The 26,277-nt window shown below is 34.1% G+C and overlaps 1 protein-coding gene across 7 annotated transcripts in view; it reads left to right on the plus strand.

Annotated features, from left to right (window-relative positions):
* The window catches only part of LOC149778269 (rap guanine nucleotide exchange factor 1-like), a 170,554-nt gene that overhangs the window by 139,418 nt on the left and 4,859 nt on the right, over positions 1–26,277 (plus strand). For 4 of the 7 annotated variants that reach the window (XM_089939068.1, XM_089939073.1, XM_089939074.1 and 1 more), the window contains 8 exons: positions 2,666–2,854; positions 3,838–3,922; positions 4,690–4,784; positions 6,861–6,939; positions 8,380–8,481; positions 9,174–9,271; positions 11,018–11,155; positions 15,329–24,934. In XM_089939068.1, coding sequence (XP_089795194.1) covers positions 2,666–2,854; positions 3,838–3,922; positions 4,690–4,784; positions 6,861–6,939; positions 8,380–8,481; positions 9,174–9,271; positions 11,018–11,155; positions 15,329–15,467 — 925 coding nt within the window. In that variant the 3' untranslated portion in view covers positions 15,468–24,934. The remainder of the gene's footprint in view (positions 1–2,665; positions 2,855–3,837; positions 3,923–4,689; positions 4,785–6,860; positions 6,940–8,379; positions 8,482–9,173; positions 9,272–11,017; positions 11,156–15,328; positions 24,935–26,277) is intronic. The other 3 variants (XM_089939069.1, XM_089939072.1, XM_089939071.1) reach the window with 3 other exon arrangements.

Here is a 26,277-nt window from a genome sequence, read left to right on the forward strand (position 1 = left end):
GAATTGAAATTGTGTTTCAGATAAATTCCAGTTGTGAATGTGCTGATGTGCCAGTAGCCTGGAAAAGTGTTGATGTGCTAACATAACTGATGCATTTATTTCTAACCTTAACTTCAAAATGATTTTGCGTCAGAAATGAATGCATTACCAGATTACCTTGAATATATATCACCCATATGCTCACATTTGTTTATATGTTACTGTTAGAACAGGAAAATGAATGTACAGCAAAAACTTAAATAAAACCAGTTTGTAAAAATTATATGGTCCTTTGTAATCTCATATCTTCAACTCTCAACGCCAAAGCAACTAACTGTCTCCATTTAGATCAATGATATTAGTACTGACCAGAAAAAAAGTAGCTAAACAGTTCAGCAGTAAATGTTAAAATTGAATCCTCCCAACTTCATTGTAGCTCCTCAGGAAGTAAAACCAGATGAACTCATCATATGGCCTGCATCCATTAGCTATATGTCTGTCAAAATTTGATTGCTACACTTGGGGTCAAAATTTCTGAGATTTTTTCATTATTATTTTAAAAAATATTGGAATATGGATTATATCGTCTATTTCTTGAAACAAGATGACAATGAGGTAGAACGAAGCATATTAATCCTGTTTACAGAATTCAATGGCAATGATTCCTGATAAATAATTCTAAATACAGTGTAGTAAAATGGAGCTTCATGCAGCAATAGCAGCAGAAATTATGATGACTTTCACTAGGTTAACTAAAAATGTTGTAACATTGTTATTTATTTACTAATGTACATAATACTATACATTACTGAGAAAGGTAATAAAACATGAAGCACGATGATGCATTTTGAAATATGACTTTAAAACAAATACCTTGATTAAAAAACTTACTTTGATGTTCAGTGAATGATTTATCTATTAAGGTGAATGAAATCCTCAGTATTATGTGAATAAAATCATGATAATTCAATCCTTTAGTATTTGATTCAGATTTGATGTTACTAACACAGTTAGTTGAAAACTTATTGTAATCTTACAAAAATTCTCAAATTATTTTTTTACAACACATTCTAAAACATGCACTTCACTTAAATTGTGCAGTTTCTCATGCAAATACACTCCAAATTCTGCATCAGTAGTTGTTTATATGTCAGCTTTTGTGCTTTCAAACATCTTTTCTTTGGCATTCTGTATGAACAGGTACATTGCATTTCCTGTACCCCAATTTTTTTTCACCTTTTCTCACTCGAAGTTGAAAGGGTGGGGTTGGGGTTCTTCCCTAAAATACGTTTTCGTTGTAATTTGCACTGTTCTTCAGGTAGTTTGTGGAACAAGTACTGCAGCCTTTCCAGTTCCACCACCCAAAAATACAACAAGGTTCTCAAAGTAGAAATGTTGGCCATAATCTTTACTTCATCTGGATTCATATCCCATGCAATTACATATGCCTTGTATACTCAAACTTCCATGAGAAAAAAGAGAATTATGTGCTTCCTTGTATTTTTAAACCAGTGATGAAGAAGAAAATAAACAAACACCTGGTCATGTTTGGTAATATGACAGTATTTTGGGAATTTTGTCCTGTCATGGAACTCTTGTACGGGAACATCTGTTTACCATGTCATGAGATTCTAGGTCAAATTTTAGAACACAGATACAGTTTTTGTGTCTTGCCAGATACAAAATGGCAGGTTAATTTCTGTGCTACTTTGTACTCATGTTTATTAAGTTTCAACAAATTGTTAACAATTCTTTTGTAAATTCTATCCTTTAAATCATGGCTGCAAACGAGATGAAAAATTATCACCGACTCATTCCTCTTTAAAGCCTTTAGATTCCATTTTGTTTCCAGAACCAATGTCAAACAGTTCCTGAAGTCATGTGTCATCATTTTGGTCAACTTCATGCAATTTTAATCCTTCATTTAAATTATTTATTATAATTGAAATCATCAACTTCAGTATCTCTACTCGTACTGTCAACATCAGGTTGTGATCCAAATTATCATCTATGGTTTTATCAATTTTTAATTGAGCAAGAAGTTTACAACAAAGTTTTTTGTACAGTCTCATTGTGCAGGCATAATTTGATGATTTCTTTATTTGATGAAGAAGTACACAACTATTTGTGATATATAAGACATGTTTTTTTTTAGAAACAACACAAATACATATTAGTTACCAACCAGAATCATGTTCAGGATAGATGAATTGCTACATCGGAATGTGATTCAGATCTCAGACAAATTATATTTCTGTGCAGTTGATTATATAAAAATAAATCTTGTCTTCTTTATCATCAACATTATTATCATCAAAGCCATCATCTTTGTATCATCAAAAAGTCATGATCACTTAATCAGCAAAATCATCTCTTTTCATCAAAATCATCATCTCTTTATCAACAAAATCACCTGTTTATCAACAAAATCTTCTCTTTACCATTAAAGCTATCATCTCTTTATCATCATAATCATCTCTATCATCAGTCATGAGCTCTTTACCATCAAAATCATTATATCTATCATCAAAGTTGTTATCTTTTTATCATCAAATCATCATCTGTTTATCATCAAAATCATCCTCTCTTTATCATCAAAGTCATCATCTCTTTATCATCAAAGTCATCATCTCTTTATCATCAAAGTCATGATCTCTTTAACATCAAAATCATCATCTCTTTACAGCTCAAGTGAATTAGAAGATAGCATAATTCAGCAGATGATGGATCTAGTCTTTGAGCTCCTCTGTCAAGGAGAGCTTATGCTGGCTAGAGTTTTACGACGGAAAATAATTGAGAAATGTGAAGTAAAAAAACATCAGAAAGAGCAAGCTCTGCAAGTCACCACACTCTCTTCCATCTCACTTGTCTCAAAGTAAGACTTTGCAAAATAAATTATGTTTATATGTGTGAAGTAAAATGCAATAAATGTACTCACTTACAAGTCTAGTCCACCAGCAAGCATCAGAGACCCAGATGCGCTGTCTGCATAATGTGCTGGCAGATCAGGGTCAGTGTTGTTTGTTGTACTGAATACTCCTAGCACTGTGCATGGACTCTGTTTTGGAGAGGCTTGGTTTGTTGTAATTGCATTTGTTTTAGTGCCTGATCTCTAGTTGTTAAGAACTTTATGCAGAGAGAACAATGAAAAAACTAAGTGCAGTCTGAGTTAAATAGGTTATTTTAGCTTATTTACTTGTATGTGCAAGAGGTTGTTAGTTTGGTTTAGTTTGGTGCCTTACTGCGCACCAATACAAGTAGGTTATTTTGTGTCAAGACAATTGGAGTGAAGTGCTTTGGCCAAGGACGCACCATGTTAGCTGACCCAGGTTGGTCCAATGATAGGATTCTTACTTGTACCCTTTCGTTCTTAGTCTGGCACACTAACCACTGACCCACTGCCACTCCCTCAAAAGAGTGTTGGATCCTTTCATTTAGATCACTGCATTTATGTTAGCAATTAGGGTTAGGGTTTGGGGTTCGTTTTATCTAATAAATTACCTAATTAACCTACTTACCATAGTGGGTTTTAAGCCTCCTCACCCACAAATGCATGGAAGTGGTTGTTGACAAATCAGTGACTATTATTTTATCTTTTTTTTTTCTTCCTTTGAGTAACATAAACAAAATTGAGAATTCATGAATAAGCATTTTGTAACCATTTTGGAATTCAATAGATAAATATTGTGATTTACATTATTTAATTAAGTATTCATATTTTTGGTCAACTTAATTGTCCAAGAAAGTGATAAACAGATTTGGTTAAAAATGAAATGTTTGAAACAATAACATAATGTAAGAATTGTATGCCATTATTAAAGGGATATGTTTTTTTAATGTTTTTTTATTGCTTTTCAGTCCTCCAGATCTTTTACACTTCAAATCCAGTGAAATAGCTGAACAAATGACGCACCTGGATGCTGAACTTTTCCAGAAGATAGAGGTACAACATGAGAACATGAATACATCACTCTCTTACTATAATGTTCTCAATTATAACATGGTTTTCGTTATTAGGCTTGGTCATGAATGCTGTTTCATTAGGTGGTAGTGAAATTATACGTATCGTGTACCATATATGCTTGCTTATAAATCAAGTCTAAATGCAAACTGTACAGATCCAGATCTGCTGTCGCATAATGCATTGGCAGATCTGGGATTGTGCAGTTTATTACGAATAATCAGTAGAACAAACAAATAGACCCTGATCTGTAGGCTCATTATACTATGGCAGATCATGTTCTTCGTTGTTTGCAGTTTGACTCTACTTATAACTGAGTAAAGATGGTACTTCATTATAAGGTGTCCTCATAAGGTGTTCTCATTAGAAGGTGGTATAATCTATGACTCAGATGGACACCATTAAATTATAAGCTACATAGGACTCGAACAGCAGATTTAAGTATTCAAAGCAATTATTTCACTAAAAGGCTTTTTCAGTTTAAATGATCAACAAGCTTGACTTTAAATGTAATAAGAAATATTCTATCTCCTTTTGATATTAAATATTCCCTTTATGTCCATTTTTGACCAATATAATGAGGACTGGCTTTAAGTATCAAATTAATCTTGAATCTTGATTAATTTTTTTTGCAGTAACATTTATTCAACAGGTGGTTCATTAAAGGAGATATTATTTTTTATTTTCTACACATAGATAATTATAGAACTTTGTTTAGTTGTTACCTTTATTTGTATTGCTTATTTCAGATTCCAGAAGTATTAATGTGGGCCAAAGAACAGTCGGAGGAGAAAAGTCCAAACCTCACAGAATTTACAGAACACTTCAATAAAATGTCATACTGGTAGGTTAAAAATTGTAATACTTTATTATATTTGCACATTCACAAGTTCTTTGTTCATCCGGACATAAAACTAAGGGACCTTATTATCTGACTCTGCATTCATTATTTGGTATGTGTTAAGAGTCCATCAACAATTGCTTGTTTCCTCTCTCAGGAAACCATATTTCTGATTCAGTTTCTAACAGTCTCGGAATATATCGTGAAGATCAATGCATAATAATGTGATCTTGCATCTGACAGGATTCATAGATAGCTTAGAAAATCTGGAACAAATATGGTTTAAAAAAATATCATCCTTTCTTCCAGATGTGGAATTTTGAGTTGCTGTGGTTTATTATTGTTCTTGCTTGAACATTTTCTCATTGTGGATAAAATTTGAAATTGCAGTAATTTGAGGGCCTTCAGTTTGGTGAGTCAGAAGCCGGTGACTTTCTCACCACACTAATATGTTTGTATGTCTGTAGTAGTGTTTTACAGCACATCAGCACAAAATTGTCTTCTCTGCATAGTGCTGCATAATTCGGGTTGGGGGTACACTTGCTACCAGACTTTGTAATGGTCAACAAAAAGTGGACACTGCAAGAAAAGTCTCTTCACATAAGACTTCTCGAAACAATGGCCATTATCTGTGCCTCTCACGCTTACTTGGAACGCATAAAAGGAGGATGCTTCTGATGTTATTGGACAACTCGACTGAAAACAAGGCGGGAGAAAATCACCAGATCATGGCATTATGGTATTAGAATATATTTATAAGCATACAAGTCTGACATATCCTGGGCAGGCTTAATGTTCCTGCTTACTCATCATCAAAGAGAGACCAAGTGCTTCATGTAGCGTGGTCTTAGTCAGTCCATCTTCCATCAGCTTTGTGCCTAATATGGCCAAATGGTGCAAGACATATTTGTAACAAGGTAGAACAAGAAACCGCTCACCTTTTTCGGTCCCATCAACATGATATAAAGCTTGGGAGATTGTTTGCATAGGTTGTGTTTCAATGCCAAATAAGCCACCTTAGTGAACAGTCAACTGTAAGTTATGAAAACTAGGTGAGTAATATCAGGCTTGGTCCTCTTGTGAGTGTCAATTTTGTAAATGACATTTGTGTCAGTACTTGAATTTGTTGATTGGAGAAGGGGTTCTGTTCCAAGATTGCATCTGGAATGTGTAATTACATGATTCCAGTAAAATCTGAAATTATGCTGTAAAATTTTACTCTCCTTAAGCGCAAAATATAAATACTGTTACAAAATTTATACAAATCCTGCACTTGTTTATTCTTGATATCATTAAAGTTTTTGCTTAATATGTCTCGAAAAACTTGCCAATGATTGACATAATAGTCATATCCTCTGTTATGATTAGCTGATGCATTTCTTAGACCAGCCATGTGACAGATAGGATGCAATTTTCATACAATTTTTTATTGTTGTCAAATATAATTTAAAATGCTGTGGATGAACAGTAGGAAAATCAGGAGAGTGATATGTTTACTCTCAAATTGTCAGTGATGGTTCCAACAACAGTAATAAAATTGATGAAAAGGTGCAACCAGCACCAAAAAAGAAAATACTTTTTTAATGAGAACAGGAATAAGTCCTGTCCATATCTCAAAATGTGTGAAAAGCATGAGATATGTTGTCATTGTTATTTTGTTTTTTCAACTGCAAAAAAAACAATAATAAAAATACAAATTTTAGAAGATCTACATTGGGTTAACCCTCTTCAGAATCGTATTTAGCATGAAGCAATGTGTACATGTTACATAATGATGAGGGGCCCCGAGTGGCCGAGTGGTCTGAAGCACTCTTCATTACGGATCACTGCCATCTCACCTCTGTCTACATGGGTTCGAGTCTAGGATTCAGCTAATGTGAGAAAGCTTGCCAGTAGCTTCTCATGAGTCAGTGGTTCTTTCTGGGGTTTTCCCGGGTTCTTCTTCCACCATTAATACTGGCTGCCATGTATAGCCTATCTTGTGCTGAAAATGGCGTTAAACCCTACAACAACAACAACAATAACAACATGATGATGACATTTTACATTTTGTCAAAAACATTTTGTTTTTTATTTCAGGTGTAGAACTCGAATATTACTTCAAGAAGAGGCAAAAGATAGAGAAAAATATATGATGAAATTCATAAAGATTATGAGGGTATGTACATGTTTGCAGCATATCTGATCTTTGTTTAAATTCTCTCATTTCTAGGTAAAATCCCAGTGGAAATCAAATAGGAGGATATAAATAAAAGCTGTTGGGTATCTTTATGCCACATGACAAACAGGAATTATTGGCAAAGCAACACAGAAACTTAGTGCCAAAGTGATCTTTATTTGTTTCATAAAATATGTAAACAGAGTGGCTGCCAGGGCACTCGAATTGCTAAAAATATGTACAAATTAGCGCACTTGGGGAGCAGTAATACTCGAGAACTCAGGCAAATTATTTGAAAGTCACATATAAGAAATTTTACTGCATGCAGTATACAGTTTTTAGGCCAAACAAAAATATTTGTTTCCAGTCAGCTGACCATCCCAGTTTCTCACTGCCAACCCTAGTACATTTTTCCCTCATGGCAAAAGAAAACATTCAAAAAATCATATTGAATATATATATATACTGTTTTTTTAAAACTGCCTACCATAGTTTTTAAAAACTAGTTCAACTGGAAAAGCACATTTTTTGTTTGCCTTTTTTAACCATTCACCCTTAAAGTGCTTTTCACGACATTAGTCACTAGTAGATGTGTTGTAGCGCTTGTCGGGAACATCTATTTTTCAAGTAGACAGCTGTTTACACATCTGTGTTTTTCAACTAAATTTGACTGGCACATACTGCCCTTGAACAACCATTATGTTGTAGCTTGAACCTTGCATCAAAGAAGTTTTACAAATGCATGTTTAAAATATGGGCTACCTCGAAAATCCTAAATGGCTGATTCGCAGCATGGTTTGCTGATTATAATTATGATGACAATAATTTTTAACTTCATGAAGTATATCAGATTATTGGAGCTGGGAAAGTGCTAATGGAGATAGATACCAGTGGATGATTTTGAAACCTGAAAATATTTTTCGGTATGAGTCTGATGTACATTCTGTATGGAAAAAATATAGATGGCATGCCAGTCAGATATAGAAAAGACAGTATACCAAAGCAAATAAATATACAGACAATTTAAAAGGAGAATGCATTACTAGCCTTAAAAACTCTATATCCCTATTGAGGTTAAGATAAACTCAGTTTATAAGTATTAAAAATGAAATTAAGGCCTCAATTGTTGAATAAAAATCACTGAGAACTAACAGGTCATCTGTCTGAGAGTATTTTTTATATCTCATGGTCAATGAAAATGGCATATAAACAGATGATATGTATATGTCTGTCTGTAATCTGCATCCTGGAAATACAACCAGTAATTCACATAAAAGGACATTACTTACCTCTGACAGATAAGCTAAAGTTGGAAAGAAAATAAAGTTCATATTTGTATCGATCATGTATGGTACTCTAGGTTGTGTATTGTGTATTAACAAAGTCCTCAACAGAAATAATTAAAACAACATAGTAATAATTTCAACCTTCATTTTCTAGCACCTGAGAAAGATGAGCAATTTTAACTCATACTTGGCAATCCTGTCTGCGTTAGACTCTGCACCTATCAGGCGACTTGAATGGCAAAGACAAAACCTTGAGGTAAGTCATCTTCTAGGCTGGAAAAAAAAAAGATCACTAAATTGTCTCAGTATCTGTATTTCTTTTTTGGTCTCAAAATCAAAAACCACTAATTCAAATAGAAATAGACAGATCAGAATTTACAATTATCAATAAAGGCTTGTTAGTTGATTTCATGAAAATATTTCTACATAAATGTATGCATCATAAGATTCATTGTTAATATTGGAAAAAACTTTTACCCAAATCATGACACTGAATCTGAGTTGTGCATTGTTTATGACAACCAGAAAATGATGGAAGATTCAGAACATTATCTGACAACTCCAATGATGAGGATGAATTATTGGTGACAGCCGATTATTATTTTTATTGTTGAGATTGTTGTTGATAATAGTTAAATTACACATGAACTTGCATAATCCATTGCAATGGGCTGATCAGTAGAAGATAATGCGTTATAAAAACGTACATTATAATCAAGATTAAGACATCCCACGCTGAAAACATGTGCTGCTTTAACTACAGGCTTTTTAAACGCTAAAAGTGCCAAATTTATTGGTCTCTTAAAGATGTGTTACCAGTATCATGTTAAAAAAGGGTCTCTCTCTACATGTAATTCATCTGAAAGTCAGTAAGTCATGAATATAATATGGTGTTTTGTGTAAATTTTGTGATTTCGTATAAGTCATAACTCTGCTTTTGTTTTGCAGGCATTAAGAGAGTTCTGTCATCTGATTGACAGCTCAGCGTCTTTCAGAGCGTACAGGCTGGCCCTGGCAGAAACAGAACCTCCTAGTATTCCATACATGTATGTATAACTAGAGTAACACCAGTAGCGCATGATCATGGGTTTCCCAAACTTGTCGAGCCCACATTTATGGGAAGTGAGACATAGAAGTCACTTTTCCAGTGGCAGAAGAATCAGCAGGTTGAAATTTGCATCTAAGACACGTGATGTAAAAAAAATCTAGCTTAAATTGAAAATTCTGTGCACTATGCTGATTCAGCAGTTCCTTCTTGTTGGTCCTTTGCTTCCCAAATCTTTACTCCAGAATACATCTTGGGTGCACATTTTTCCCTATTGTTTGTGTTTATATTACAAAGTAAAAGGTAGTAAATTCGATTTACAGTTTTACTTTGATTACCTCACTGCTCCTGTGGCCTTGTGGTTAGAGTGTCCACCTCAGATGCGGGAGGTTGCAGGTTCGAACTCTGGCAGAATCATGCCAAAGACTTATAAAAATGGTACTGACAGCTGCCTTGCTAGGAACTCCGCATGAAGAAGTTAGTGTTAGGACTGGTTGGTCTGTTGTCAGGATATTGTGACTGGGTGGGACATCATGCTACATGTCTGCAGCATGGTGCTTCAATGCTAGACATCACTGCAAATTGCCACACTGCAGACATTGCTGCAGTATGACTAAAAAATTTTTTAAAGCTACATAAAAAATCCAAATCACACACACACACCATGATTACAGCCATGAAATACCCAATTTATCATACAGGCTTGTTGGGTCATCATTCTGTACAAGACTCCATCACTTAACAACATGGAGCCACCTTTATGGCTCCCATGAACAACATTACAAAGAGGGAGGTAGGCGGATGATTGAATTTTAAATGGAATAGGTATCAAAGAACCAATTAAAAAACTGTGATGAGTTTACCACTTTAATTTCACAATACAAAATGCTTTTCTGGTTTTAGGTTCTGCTGTCTATATACCCTTCATAATTTGCAGTGTGATATTCTATGACATCTGTTGATCTGTTTCCTAAGTTGTTTCTGCAAAATACTTCCAGTTCTCTACCATCTACCATTAGCCAACTTTGTCAGTAGCTTGCATTCGGGTAGGGATAGTTTGTGGATGGCTTATACTTTGGATAAGACAGATACTTACTATTTTGGGGTTTGTTGTAAAGGTGAAGGTCATTGACTGAAAGCAAGAAGATGTATTTTGCATAATAATTTCTGTTTTATACCATGTAACTTGACCAAAGTTTGAGGAGGGCTGGCACCTAAGGAATGGAATAGGCCTGTAGATTTTGGAATCAAAAGGTCAAAAATGATGGTTATTGCAACAAGAAAGAAAAATGGGTTTAGTACAGTAAATGTTGATTACAGTAAGTTCCAGTCTGATTAAAAATCAGATCTCCACTATCCTACAAGAAGATCTGCCAGTGACTGCTTGGGGTCATGTTCTGGTGACCTTTGTTATTCCATACTTGCTGATTTTATCAGCCAATCAGTTGAAGACTTGGGAGACTGAGCAGTATAGCTAAAGAGTGTCAGTGCATGACTATCGATTTGACTCACTTTCAAATTTCTGAAAACTGCATTTCCATTGGCTGACTCAAAGGTCACCAGAACATGACCCCAAAGTGGTCACTGTCAGATCTTCACCCAGGACAGTGGAAATCTGATGTTAATCAGATTGACATGCCAAGATGACATAAATGTAAAATGCCCAAGCAATCCTTAATGTCCTGTTACATGCATATAGAGTAAGTTGTAATACAGAATAATTTGAAATTTTCTTATCTTTTGACAGAGGTTTGATACTACAGGACCTGACTTTTATAAACATTGGTAACCCTGATACCCTGCCAGATGGAAGTATTAACTTTGCTAAGAGGTGGCAACAGTTTCATATCCTGGACAGCATGAGGCGCTTCAGGGACAAGAAACAGTAAATATAAATATTTAAACTATATTTTTAGCCTTTACTGCAAAACAAAGGACAGATGTAATTTTTCTGACAGTATTGTTGTAAGCATCCTTATTTAGTGTTTGCATAAACGTCCATTGCATACTATGGTCACGAAACTTAATGGGTACTTTTCATTCCTCAGGAGTTGTTTTATCTTTCAAAAAGAAGTTTTCTTTTAATGTAAGATTCATTTATTTTGTTTGCTTCCAAAGCAGTTGAATTTTACAACTCTGTGTGTGTGTGTGTGTGTGTGTGTGTGTGTGTGTGTGTGTGTGTAAAATGTTTGAACAGATACTGTACAAGTTCTGATTCAAGCACTGCTTCAAAGTTGGGACAATTCTGTTTTCTATTCATTTTGTTACAATCTTCTTGTGATCCAGTTACTCTCAAATTTGACTTTTTTTTATGTACCAGTAAACAGAATGGAGTGTGAAAAATAGACCCATTGATCGTTTTCCATAGCTTTGCCTAAGATGACCATTGTTTGCCTTTTTCTGGTTAATTATAGGATGATTTTCATATCAAATGCAGCATCAATAGTAAAAAGACAAAGTCAACAAGAGTTGGTTTCACATTCATGTCACTTTCGTATCAGGTTAATTTACCAGTAATGCAGATTCAAATTTTCACAGTTTACTTTATTTAACTTTGGAAACACTTTCATAAACAGAAGATTTTATTTTATTCAAAGAAAGACCATTTCAGATTTGTAAGCCAATGCTTTGTTTCTCGTCACCTGGATCATACGTAAACAAAGTACCTGGTAATGCACTGGTAAAATCAAATGAGAAGAATTTCCAGTTTTAAATATTACACAGTGCAAATTAGACAGCAATTTGATGTTTAATTTTAGGTGTCTTATCCACATAAGCACTCAGATATAAATATGAAAGTTAAATGTTCGATAAGTTATTTGGTACTTGGCAGCATAAGATGGGATCAGTTTGTTATCCTAACTCCTGTTTAGACTGACTGTAAATCTGGCAAAATCTCCTTCTTTGTATGGAAAATAAACTCACAATTGATAGAGACTAATCACATTTGAAACTTAAATGAAGAACAATTGGTATTAAGTTTCCTTCAGTTGGTAGAGTGTCATGTTAGTAATATAAAAGTTGCGAGTTTAGTATCCATCCAGGACAGACCAGATCGGTTGCATTGTTATGTCCTTGGGAAAGGCACTTAACTCCATTACTCCATCAAATACATTATCTGACCACATTAACATTAGGAAATCACTCTCTGCTGTATCCAAAATCCAAATTCCCTGAAAGACAACAAAGTGTTTTTCCATATATATATATATATATTTATGTGGCCATCAGTATCCCAAATATTACCAGTTTAACCTTTGCCTTGCAACAATAAATAGTCCCTTCGAATTGAATCAATTGCAATTTATTTATAGTTATGACTATTCAGCATTTTTTTTGGTGGTATAGGGAATCACAGGTTTATATACCTGTTGTTTACAACATTTGCATTCTTCCTGGTGAATTTATTCATATTTATGCATTTCATTACTGGTCATTATTGTCCATGGGATATTGATCAGTAACGCTCAGCTTCTCACCAGCGTTATTGTATTGCACTGCTAAATTTCAATTTAGGTCATCTCACTAATGCTAGTTTGTCTGTTTGAACAATCTATATATATGTTGTAAGCATTTTGTCTTCTGGCTGTTACAGAGATGTCAGTCAAAAAAGCCTGAACAAAATAGTATTCTCACAAAATGTTTTTCAGTGCAAAATGGGCAAAAGTCTTATAAAAGCAATTGAAGGAAAGTAATAAAAGAGCATGACCTAAATCTTTCTGAACACAGAATTAAGCATTCAATAAATTTGAAACAGATGGCCAGTTTTATGGGGGACACATACCTCCATGAAGATACCTAAAACCACTTATGGCAGTGACCATTTTGGATCCAGTCAGAGTCACACCAAGGGATTCTACTTAAGCTCTTGTGGAATCACATATATGACATACTACAGCAAGCTTTGTCAACTATTATGTTAACAGATGAGTTGGACGAAACATCAACCATTTTTAACCAAATCTGGCAGACCAAATGCCATAATCTCTTATCACTGCCCATTCATGAACTTGGGAACTTTGAAGTCAGGCATGGTGGATTACATTCCACTATGCCAATCATACAGGTCAAATTAATTCCCAACTAGGTCAGTAAGACAGGTCCACATATTATATATCATTTGCCATGCACCATTCTGTCTGCTGACAAACCAGTTCAGCTGTTCGGACAGTCAGTGTATGGTTTTGTCAGTAATGAATCGTACTGTGACAGTGTCCTGCACCAAGCAAACTGCCCTGGCAAACTGACCAGCTCAACCAGCCAAATCCATTAGAGTTAGGTACAACAGAAAATTTTGTATGTTGGTATACCATGGTATTTCTGCACACAATGTGAAAGACATTGTGCTGCCATTGCTTGTTGATAAAAATAAAAGTATTGACACTGAAGTCTCCAATTTACAAACTACACTATTAATATAATAGGCAGAAAAACTTTTAGATGCCAACACCCAGGCCATTTGGCCACCATGTTAGCATACGTGAAACATGTCAGACATATGATTAAACAATCATAACTATAATTATATTTGTAATATTCAAATTTAATTTGTGACAAATTCAAAGCAAAAGTAACTAATATTTTTTAATTATTTTGTCATGAAAACTGAAAACATGCTGTTAATATTGTTAAATTCTTAAAAAGATTACTTGGGAATTACTGTACATTGCTTACTGACAGAAACTACTGAAGTGCTGATTCAGTGAAAAAGTGTTATGTACCACTGAAGAAAAAAAATACAGCAGTAGTCCGATATAACAGTAATACAATGCACCTCTGATATCCATAATATCAGTACATGGCATACCAGCATCACATATGGAGCCATCTGACCCGTTTCAACCAGAGGTGCCGGAGTGGCATTCCCCAGCCTGACGATTCTCTGTGATGGATATGACTCAGTCTGCCCTAGTAGCATATCCAACTGGTAAAACCTTATGTATGTTGATGATATGGCGTAATCATTACCTGTGGAAAAGACTGCAGGCATAATTCTCAGTCCAACTATTCATTCATCTCAGGATTGTTAGCAAGATTAATTAAAAAAATACACATTACAAAGGTAACTGTTGAGTAAGCATGCTCCAATACATATGTAACTCACAAGTCTGAATTTTTCATAAATTTTAAGAAATTTACATTTCTTAACTCATTGTGCCCTGGAGATTTTTTTCATTATCACCTGAAATGGGGGTAGAAAATGCATTTTTGGGGTTACTTCTAATTGCACCCAAATACATATGTTTGTAAGAGATGTTTGTGTAGCTGGTTGCCGAGGTGTATACAAGACTTTTTTCATTGACTTTTTGGCGGGTGCTTGTGCAGAAGGATGAAAATTGGACATCTCTTTCCTTTTTCCTATTCTTATTGGACCAGTGATTTTCAAGTTCTGTCCCATTTTAAATCCAAATCTCAATATATTCTACTTTTGCAAAGGTTTCATTTGCCCATTTTGCAGTGGTTCATCGAGTCAATCTACTTTAGATCTAATACCCCAAAGTTTAAAATCTGGACACAAACTCCAATTTTGAAATGTGTAATTTTTTGCCTTGAAAAGATAGGATCTTAAAAATTATGTTTTGTCCTCTGTATGTTTCAACCTGAGTAGAAAGTCTATTTTATATGTTATCATTATAGAACTGTATCATTCTCCTTTGGTGTAGTACCACCTATTTTTTTGTTTATCGTAAATGATGCCGACATTATAGAGCTCAGAACTACCTCATGACATGTAAATGTAGGGTATAACAAGTTCAACAACATACGTTTTTTTTTTTTAATTTTTGACTTGATTGATGAGAACCTTGTCATAGAAATTACACAATCTCCTGACCTGCAGTAGTTGTGCATGTATTAATATGTATGTAAATAATTGGGTTACGTACTTATTACATTTAAATCATTCCAACAACTTTTAATTAGGCTTTTGGAATTATCTTTTGTTTCTTGACTGCAGTAGTTACATATGTGCTTTACAAATTGTAGTGTTAATTAGTTAAGCATTTGATTGTTTCTAATTTTATCAGTACTTAACCATCCCTTATTTTTTGATTTGCAGCAATTATGAGGTGAAAAGAAATGATAGAATCCTTGCAATGTTCAACTACTTTGATGATTACCTCAGTGAAGAGGTGCTGTGGCAAATATCAGAAAAAATCAAGCCAAGAGGAGGAAAAAAGAAGGCAGATGGTGATTAGTGGTCAAGAATCCACAAGCTTCATAAGATCCACAATTTTAGGATATTTTTTACCTTTCATCCTTTATACTCTTACATAGCGAACAGAGGAAAAAGGAAGCCATACTGTGATTAAATACCATTTCCCATAATGAGGAAGGTGATCCCACTTATATGGTTTTCAGTTAATAGATATTTGTTAACAGCTGTTCTGGATTTTCTGCACAATCAAAATAGGTAGTTGATGGAGCGTAGTATGCAGAACCAGAAACTAGTCATCACATTTATGGACCTTGGTTAGCAGATCCTTGTTTCCAAGTGTTCTGGATTCTCTGCACAGTGATTAAATATAGTCATCTAAGCTTTGTGTGCAGAACTAGAAAGGAGTTCTCACTTTTGTTGTCCTCTAAAGATCACATGTCACTGATACTCTGCACAGTGAATAGTCATCCTCACTTAGTGTGCATAATTAGAAACAAGTACACACTTATGGTATCCTCATTTTGAGAGCCATTTTTGCCATGTAATCCTAACACTCTGTGCAGTAAACAGAGATAATCATTCACATTTTTGTGTGCATTACCAGAAGGAGACTGTGTTTCAGGAATCATCATGGTGAGGATCTTTCTTACCATTTGTGATTGATACTCTATGCAGTAAACATGAATGGTCATTACGTAGATGGGGATCTTTACTTGAACATCAGTTTTAGGATCTATCTTACCATTATTGTTGTCATTAATGCTGTCCACAGTCAGTGAAGATAATTGTCCAAGCTTTCTGGCTGGCACAGGTTGTTGGTATAGACAACTGAGATAAAGGGCACATGAAAGGTTATCAATAGAGTCCTTACCATTTTGTGACTCCTCAAAGCCTTGTTTCAATTTCTAAGGAAATTGAGATAAACAAATAATGCTGAGTCTTTGTCTTACTGTATTATAATTCGCTTGTAAGTTGAGTCAAACTGCAAGCAACAAAGATCCAGATCTGCTATAGTATAATGCGCCTGCAGATCAGGGTCTATGTTGTTTGTTGTACTGATTACTTATTACAAACTGCACAGACCAAGATCTGCTGGCGACGTCAGATCTGGGTCTCTACAGTTTGCAGTTGGTCTCATACAAGCAAGTATATATGGTAACTTCACACAGGAATACTGCTGTTCAGCATTAAGTTGTTGTTTGTTTAAGAATTAAAAGCATAGTCTTTTTGATTCACTGCCATATGCATCTTGCATCATTTTTAACTCTGACAGATTTTATCATAGGCATGTATAAAGAGGAGTTAGATATTGTGATATAAAACGTGGAGATAAGGGCTTGAAAAATTTAAGTTGGCTACTTGTCCTGCAGGCAGTGGACTTTTCTTGTTCTCCATCAATTTAACTCGTCCTAAACTATAATTTTAAATCTGCTTAAAGTGCCACTCATTCAGTCGGACAAACATTTTTATAAAGTAATTTGCCCTTCCTCATTTACCACTCATAATAATGAGTGGACAAGTAGAAGCTTTTAGCCCTTGCGATGTCAATTTTCAAGATGTATACAAAAATTCTACCTCCTTAATGATAGCCAATAAGATTTAGTTCCTTTTAAAGTAAATCAGTACTGAGATTTGTACCAACTACAGCTCTAACAATGTCCTAATACTTATGAAGGATTGATATTGTTGTGGTAATAAAGTATATTGGATTGCTATCCATGTTTGGGAATGGCTATGATTCAGTATAAAAGCTGAAATATAATCATGTTATTTTGTCAAACTATTAACACCAGCAGGCAGATAGGGTTATTTGATTTGCTAGATGGCATTTTATGACCTGCCATGAATGTTTAAGGGATATATAGTATTACTCGGATCTGACTGTCCATTTGCCACACCTTGGATGGTTAAGTTCTGCTTTTAGATCAGTTTCCACATTAATATCATTCCCACATTTATGCAGCTTTATATGTAGATGCATTTTGGTCAGTTTTACAACATCTTACCAAAAAAATTAACTGTGACCTAAATTTCGCATTTTAATTACTTTCGTTAAGCTTTGCAATTAGCTCATTTGTGTGTTCCAGAGTAATGCAATTTGGTATGTAGATGCATCATGGTAAGTAAAATAGAACTCTATCAAAATTAGGTCACTCTGACCAATATTTCATGCCTCATTGACATCAGTTATGTTCTGCATTTAGACCAGTTTCTCATACATTATTGGTCACAGAGGCATGAAACCAAGTGTGGTTGCATCTTTGGGAAAACTGCACAACCCTGCCTTATTTAGGTCACTGTAAGCTCTATTTCATGTATCAGTGACTTAACCAGGTTAGGTTTTGTATCTAGATCAGACATCAGGTATTACTGGTCACATAGGCATGAAACTTTGGTTGTGGTTGCGTCTTGGGGAAAACAACACAATCCTACCAAATTTAGGTCATTGCTACCTATATTTCATGCACCAGGGACTTAACCAGATTGGGTTCTGCATTTAGATAAGTTTTATGCAGTCAATGAAACCTGTACTCTTGGTGAGTGCAACATTGTCATACCAAAAGTAGGTCTCCGTGACTTATAGTTCAATCTTCAGTGAGTTTGGTTAAGTATTGCATTTAGGGCTAATGTCCCATGCATATTTGATGGCAGGGTCATACAGAATGTTACAGGGCCTTCCTGTTCTGTGAATAAATATTAGGTTTTTTGATGTTGTATCAATTTTCTTTTGAAAATGTTTTTATATTATGGATAGTTTTAACAGCGAATTACCATGTACATTTATTCAGATAGTTAGAGAGCCAAAGCTACAACGGTGATAAATGTGACCACATAGTCAAGCTACTTATAATTTTAATCCATTGAGTTAAAAATTGGCTCAAAGTGTATATCGTGATATATATTGCATTGGAATTTTTTTATCATAATATCAATGGTGATATTAAGCTCTAGTAAAAGCAAGAATAAAGAGTTGTTGTATGCTTGCTTGGAAATCCAAACAGCCAGGATAAACCAATCGGTCCAAGGCTTCAGTCTGGACAGGTTTTAAGTCAGATAGGATCGGTTCTGTTTCATTTTAATTCCCATTGTACAAATAACAACATGGCACTAAATCAGTTTAAGCTGTATTGTAATTTTAGTAACATGAACCAAAAAAGGCATGAAGTTGACTCAAATATATGACAAATAGATTATGCACACAATCATGTACTGGGCTGGTTTCCCAGCGATGACAACTTTATACTTATTTATTAGTAATACTGAACTGTTTCTTGCTTTGTAAGCAAGCATTTTTATTTTTAGTATACAGTTGGATTCACAGAAGATATGATAGCAGGATAGGGACTCTGTGAATCAAGCACAGTCCCTGTCACTGCAGTGCTGAATTCTCATAGGGGAACTTCAGTCTGATGGTCAGCCAGAAATAATCACTAAATATCATTAATTTGATTGATAGTTTGCACTCATTAATATCAACAGCTAACACTATGCATGTTGCCAGTTAAGAAATTGTGTTAGGCGTTGAATTGTCTAAATTCACAGCAATTCAGTGACACTTAAATTTAGTACTTTACAGTATTATAGACACCATGTCGTGAGTGATCCTTTATAAATTATAGCCAAGTAATCCCTATGTTATTCTGCTTAATGTGACACCTTTTTATATGGACGGCTTTATCCCTCACATACAAAATGGCATGCTGTTAAAACTTGTTTACTAAGAATAGATTGTATTCTAAATAAGATGAAGTTTTCTTTGTTTAGCTCCATTGATGTTTTGGTCTTGAAAAAATGAGTCTTGTTTTGTAAACTCCAATTTGAAACCTAAGAGTAAATGATTATGCTCAGAATGGCTACCTCCCATGATCTTGTTTTGAAAGTTTCTGAATATAATCTGTTCAATAGAAAATGTTCATGCAGGAAATTGCTTTGTATTTTTTATATTTAAATGTTTTATTAATTATTGTAATTAATTCTCAGTTAAGCGTTAAAGAAAAGAAAAGAATTGAGTATTTTAAAATTCTTGTTGCATGTTTTAAGACAGATATTTGTACTAGCATATGATCATAAATAGAAACATTATTTTCAGCATTTCTCTATGTTCTATTCAGTTTAACCTATTTCCCTGAGCCTTCAATTCGTAAGTATTCTTAATACTTTGTTACTATGGTAATAGTTTAAAAAATGTTGAAAGCAGAAAATTCTAAGCATCAAAATGAACATCAGCACAACTTAAAACTTATGTGCCAAGCTTAGTTAAAATACCTCATGCAGTTTGAGAGTTATACAAATATGTCCTGAGAGATAAATTGTGAACATATCAATGTCTATTACCCCTCCCCCCAATTTAATTTTGGGTGGTGGGGGTAATAAGAGAAAAAGCAAACAGCATAAATTCGGATCTGCCAGCACATAACATAGGGGTTTGGGGTTATAGAGAAAAATTAATATGATAAATTCAGATCTGTAAATGTTCTCTGTTCTTGATTGTGTATTGAAGAATACGGTGTCTATAACTGATAAGCATGCTGCTTTGGGTTTTGATCTTTGAGGGGGGACAGATTGCCTAAGTAAAATTATCTCCAAAACAAATTTAAATTTAGGAAGAATTTTATTTTTATTGACAAGATTGTGTCATCAGATTGAGTTCCCCTTTAATTTAGCAGTAATTGAAATTTTTGTCATTTTTTATCCATGATACTGCTGTCGCTTGTTGAATATTTATTTATTGATACTTGTTACCTATCATGTAAAAACAACATTAGAGACTAGTATATGTTGTATGAACACTTTAGCGTGATATAAGGAATGCTTTTGTTTGATGTGATTTCATATTTTTTTTCTTCTTGATGGTTATTACTGTCATCGCACTATAAATAGCGAAAGTGAAAATTATTGTATGCAAATTTTGTTGACAGTTATTTAGTTAAAATTTAAGAAGGTGAAGCTTAATGGAGAGTTTTTCATGTGATCTTCTTGCTGTGGAACAAAACTTTGATACATGGTCACAAGTTGATAAATTCGTCTGCACATTTGAAATGAGACACAGTTTTTTTACACTTGGGTTCAGGCTGCTGTGGTAATTTTATGCTCCAGCCACAATTTATAGAGGGGAACTGTAGTAGCTTCAATTTCTATCAGTACAGTTATAGCCACAATATATATAGGGGAACTGTAGTGGCTTCAGTTTCTATCAGTACAGTTATAGTCACAATTTATAGAGGGGAACTAGTGGCTTCATGTCTATCAGTACAGTTATAGTCATACTTTATAGAGGGAAACTGTAGTGGCTTCATGTCTATCAGTACAGTTATGGTCTGTTAAAAGGATGTGATTCAGATCTGTCACAAACTTATCACAGATCTTTTTATTAGGAATCATATACAAGGATGTAACCCAGATCTGTTACACATAGTTCTGTTTAATATCCATGTAATTATAAGGCTGTGATTCAGAACTGTCACAGTTATAACAGATTGTCTGTTCATTAACAATCATTTACAAGGCTGTGATTTAAATCTGTTACAAACTTATAACAGATATGTTTATTAACAGCTAGTTACAACAATATATATATAGGCATCAGGTCAAAATGAAAACATTTTAGGTGGAGTCTCTTCTTTGCCTCAGAATTTTAGTATAATGTTACATGATAAACATAATCACAAGCTTGTAATCTGGTAGTACACATTAACTTATCTAACAATGCAAATATAAAGTTGCTTTATTTTTCTAAACCCCCATAATCATGGTGAGCTGTGGGTATCATTTAAATTTAAATATAACATTTTCAGAGTCTTATTTATACGGGTTTTTTTTAATGTAAGATAAATGAAAGTTTCTTGTGTCCTTATTTTTTACACATGCTTGAGTGAGGACTGTGCCATGAATGGCAACCAGCTATAAACAGACAGGAATATTGAATTCATTTCATCAAATGTTCACATTTGATAAACGGTCACTTAGAGCCTATATGTACACCAGTGCTTTATTGGATTTTATTCTGGGCAAATTCTGTTTTCCTCTGATAAGCCTTTTGGTACGGTCTCATTTCACTGAGTAAATTCCAACCAAAATTATCCTTTAATAATGCTATAAAGTTGTTGAAAGTAAAACCTTGATTGTTAAAGAAAGAGCTTGTGAATGGTTAACAATGCTTTCTCAGTTTGCAAATTTACTTAAATAGAAAAAAAAGAAGTCCTCCTGATTCTGAAACATATTGCAGTAGAGGTTAAGATACGATGAATTTTTTTGTACCCTTGATGCCTTTTTTACACAAATGGTATCATTGAAATTTGATAAATGCTTTAAAATATCTGTTGTAAGAAGAAAAATTTGAATTTCTGTTTATATCAAATTCTTCAATGCATTCGTAACCTGTAGAAGAGTCAATTTGTTTTTAAGGAATTATCATTTTTCCTATTCGGCTATATTTGACTATGATGTAGTTGCCTCTCTTTGATTTATTTGCAGTTTCAAAAATCAATTATTCTAGAACTGTGAATGAACATGTTGAATTACCAGAGACCAGTCTTTTTCAGCATGTATTAACTGAATGATACTGATGCTCAAATTCACTATGAATTATGTTTAAATCATGAATGCTTGAAATGAATTTGGCAATTTTAGCTAATTTGAAGACACTGACATGAAAATTCAGTTAGAAATAAACACAAATATCATTCATGATGCAGTGTGAAATGAACTATAGCTATATAGGGCAATTGTAAAGGTGTGAAGTATGACATATTCTTTATTGTAGCTCAGTTTTCTTCATGTGTGCATTCAGATTTATCAATTGTGTTAACACCCATAAAATGTAAATTGTGGTTGTAATGACCTTTTTTTTAAGATTTTGGATGATGTACTTCACAGGCAAAGCAAGCAAGACATATTTCAATATACTTTCCTGTTGGTTCATTGATAAGAAATACCACCAAATTTGTTTTTAATTACAAGTGTGAGAGAAGAGGAAATAAATTTCCTTCGGTTTGAATTGAGGTTTTGTGCAATATTTTACTCGCATACTCATTAGTCCTTTTCAAAAGCACCAGAACTATTCCTGTATCATGAATACATGTTAACCCTCCCCCACACACAAAAAAATCGAGATCTAAATGGCCAAACTTTTTTTTTATTCAATTGCTACATTTTTATTGAATTTAAAAAGTTAACTGATGGCTTATTTAATGATCTGTTGGTCATACAGCTAATTATGAAGACACAAATCTACCATCACATAATGTACCTTTGCATATTGGGGGCTGGAAATCATTACCCATAATGCATCAGTGGATCTGGGTCATTCCTGTTCAGAGTGGGATGTGTGTTGTTCATGAATAATGTACAGTTTTGAAATTTCTTGTGAACAGATGTGTTAGCGCTAACTTTCATTGTAAATACCATTTATGTCATGTGTAAGTGTGACATTTTTACTTACATATTAATGGCTTTGTGTTTTATATAACGCTTTTGTACAAATAAGAATTTTAGTGTGGCTTCATCAGATCTTTAATAATTTATTCTATATCAGTTGTGGAATGCAGACATATATCATTGTTTCCTTCTAAACTATGGTTATATGTAGGTAACTCCAACATAAGTAACTCTTCCTGTGATATCCTATAAAATACCATATGAACTTGCTTGTAAGTTGAGTCCAATTGCAAACTGCACAAATCCAGATCTACCATCATATAAATGTATTCACAGATCTGGGTCTCTGCAGTTTGTAATGAGTAATCATTAGAACAAACAGCATGGACCATGATCTTCAAGGTCATTACAAGACAGCAGATCAGTGTCTACGTTGTTAGCAGTTGGACTCAACTTATAAGAGAACATATACATTATGTAATAAGAATCATAATTAGTGCCTGCTTATTCAAAACATTTTACAGCTTACTAAATATTTTTTAGCCTACATTAGTGGAAAGCAAAACATAGTAATCACTTTTACACAATGGATGGTAGCATGAACAGTTAACGTTTTGGTTGAATTTTTTCACCATTGCTTTGTGGGCTCATCATGTATACCCTGGCCCTCTAGTCATGAAATTGCTTACAAATAACAGTTTGCATTTCTTATCAATTCGTATGAAGGAATTCAGAAAAAAATCTCACTGAATTTAATTCCTTCTGACAAGATTTGTCCCATCACCGAGTCTGGTACTATGACAGTATTATTGATATGATCAGTTGAATATTAGACATCACTCTAAGGTCTTGTTTAATTGAATACTAGACATCACTCTTTGAATTTGCTTTGTTGAAATCTAGACATCACTCTTAAGTGTTTGCTTAGTTAAATACCAGACATAACTCTAATGACATACATACTTGAATACTACACATCACCATGAGGAATTGCTTTGTTGAATCCTGGACGTCACTCAGATGACTTGCTTAGTTGAATACTAGACATCACTGAGGTTTTGCTTGGTTGAATAGTAGGCATCACTCTGAGGACTTGCTTTGTTGAATACTAGACATCACTCTGAGGTTTTGCTTAGTTGAATTCTAATTATAAAACTGAGGACTTGCTTAGTTAAATACTAGACATTACTGAGGTTTTGCTTGGTTGAATAGTAGACATCACTCTGAGGACTTGCTTAGTTGAATACTATACATTACTGAGGTTTTGCTTAGTTTACTACTAGTAACCATTCTGAGGACTTGCTTAGCTGAATACTAAATAAAAAAACTGAGGACTTGCCTAGTTAAGTACTAGACATCACTCAGAGGACTTACTTAGTTGAATACTAGACATCAGTCAGAGGACTTGCTTGGTTGAATACTAGACATCACTGAGGTTTTGCTTGGTTGAATAGTAGACATCACTCTGAGGACTTGCTTAGTTGAGTGCTAGACATCACTGAGGTTTTGCATGGTTGAATAGTAGACATCACTCAGAGGACTTGCTTAGTTGAATACTAGACATCACTCTGAGGTTTTGCTTAATGAAATACTAGACATCACTCTGACAGCTTGCTTAATTAAATACTAGGCGTCACTCTAAGGACTTGCTTAGTTGAATACAAGTCAAAGGACCTATTCAGTTGAAGACTCAACAGCTAAAGTCTTTTATTGTTTAATACTAGGCCTGACTCAAAGAACTTGTTCAGTTGACTATAAGGCCTCACTCAGAAGCTCAAACCAAGCATAAAGCCATCTCTTGCCTCCAACTTTGAAATACCCAGCAAATCAAAACCTGAGGCTAAAGTTTCTATCCTGGAGTAATTAGAGGTTTCAAGGTTGAAAGGCTTAGAGGCTTACAGAGGCTTAAGTTAGAGACTTAAAGAGGCAATATTTTGAAGGATTAATGAGGTCATAGTTTAGAGGCTTAATGAGGCTTAAATTTAGTGGCTTAATGAGGTCTTGGTTTAGAGGTTTAATGAGGTCTTGGTTTAGAGGCTTAATGAGGCTTAAGTTTAGTGGCCTAATGAGGTCTTGGTTTAGAGACTTAAAGAGGTCTTGGTTTAGAGGCTTAATGAGGTCTTGATTTAGGTGGCGCTCACCAGATAATATGTACTTTTGAGAGAGTGACGTATGTAAGGTGAAGTAGTTCGCATTTAAAACATGCACAGTGGAGAGAACGTTTGCATACCTCTATGCTACATTAATGTAATGTGGATGATATTTCTTTTGGATATTGTACTTTTGGAAATTTTACATGATTTAAGCACACTGCTAACTAAAATGACTGCTCCCTTGTGTTAAAAAATCAGTCTGAATTAGTCTAAAGTACACTATACATAGCAGCTATTAAAATAGGGAAAATGAATTTTGCCAGACTAGACAATACCAGCTTCTGAAAGTGCAATGAATGAATTACCAAATATATAAAATGTAAAAAAAGTTATCGGCTCTTTTTTATACAATTGACCTCTGAAGTTCAGGAAGTGAAAATGACCAAGTAGAGCTAGCACTTTTTTGAAAGGTACACATTTGAAGTAAGGCCAAGCTGTATACTCTATAACCCATAGTACACCCATCAATCATACACCAAAATAAAGGGAATTAAAGGTTCTTTGCATTATACCTAAGATATACAAGGTCTTTTTTAAATAGCCAGTATAACCAGTGAAGAAAGCCGGGGACATTCTTTTTCTTTAAATTCCTAACCCTATGCAAAATGCGAAACTGTATAGCGCCACCTTAAAGAAAATAAAAAAATGTTTGCAATTATTTTTTTTTATTTTCATATAATTATGTATGGTGTTCTGAATAAAATGGTACATTCATATTGCATTTAAGCATGAAAATAAGCTAATTATGATCATTTTTCTCTTGCTTACATAATTTGCCATGAGGTATGTTTGTGTGAGTAGTGACCTTAATTATGGGGAAATTAGAAGACTTAGAATATAGGAATAGAATCAACTTAAATTTAAAACTGTTGCAATAAGTGACAGAAATATATGGTGAAAATGTTTCTTTTCATTTATTTGCAATGAAATAAAAAAATAAATGAAGAGAAAGTGAATTCGCTTCTTCCATATTAAACAATAGGCAAATATTTTACACTTTGACCTTTGACCTTTATGAAGCTGATGAGTTACCTCCCTTTTCTAATTGTAAAATTCATTGTTGATATCTCAGAAATAATTCTGGCTAGTTTCATGTTCCTGTCATTCAGCATAACATTGGTTGCTATGTTTACAAAATGTAATGTGCATTCTTAAAATAGCTCACTTTTATCATCGGGGGGGGGGTAGGCTGGACTTGTTAGAGACTCTGACACTCATAAATACTGTTCTGTGGGGAAAAAGGCAGGAGAATTATTCATAAGGATTGTTTTGATGCTTGCGACTTAAATGTTTCAGCCATATAAACATAATTAAATCATA

The sequence above is a fragment of the Sinohyriopsis cumingii genome, chromosome 17, assembly GCF_028554795.1.
Source record: "Sinohyriopsis cumingii isolate HCF-2022 chromosome 17, ASM2855479v2, whole genome shotgun sequence".
Classification (NCBI taxonomy): Eukaryota; Metazoa; Mollusca; class Bivalvia; order Unionida; family Unionidae; genus Sinohyriopsis; species Sinohyriopsis cumingii.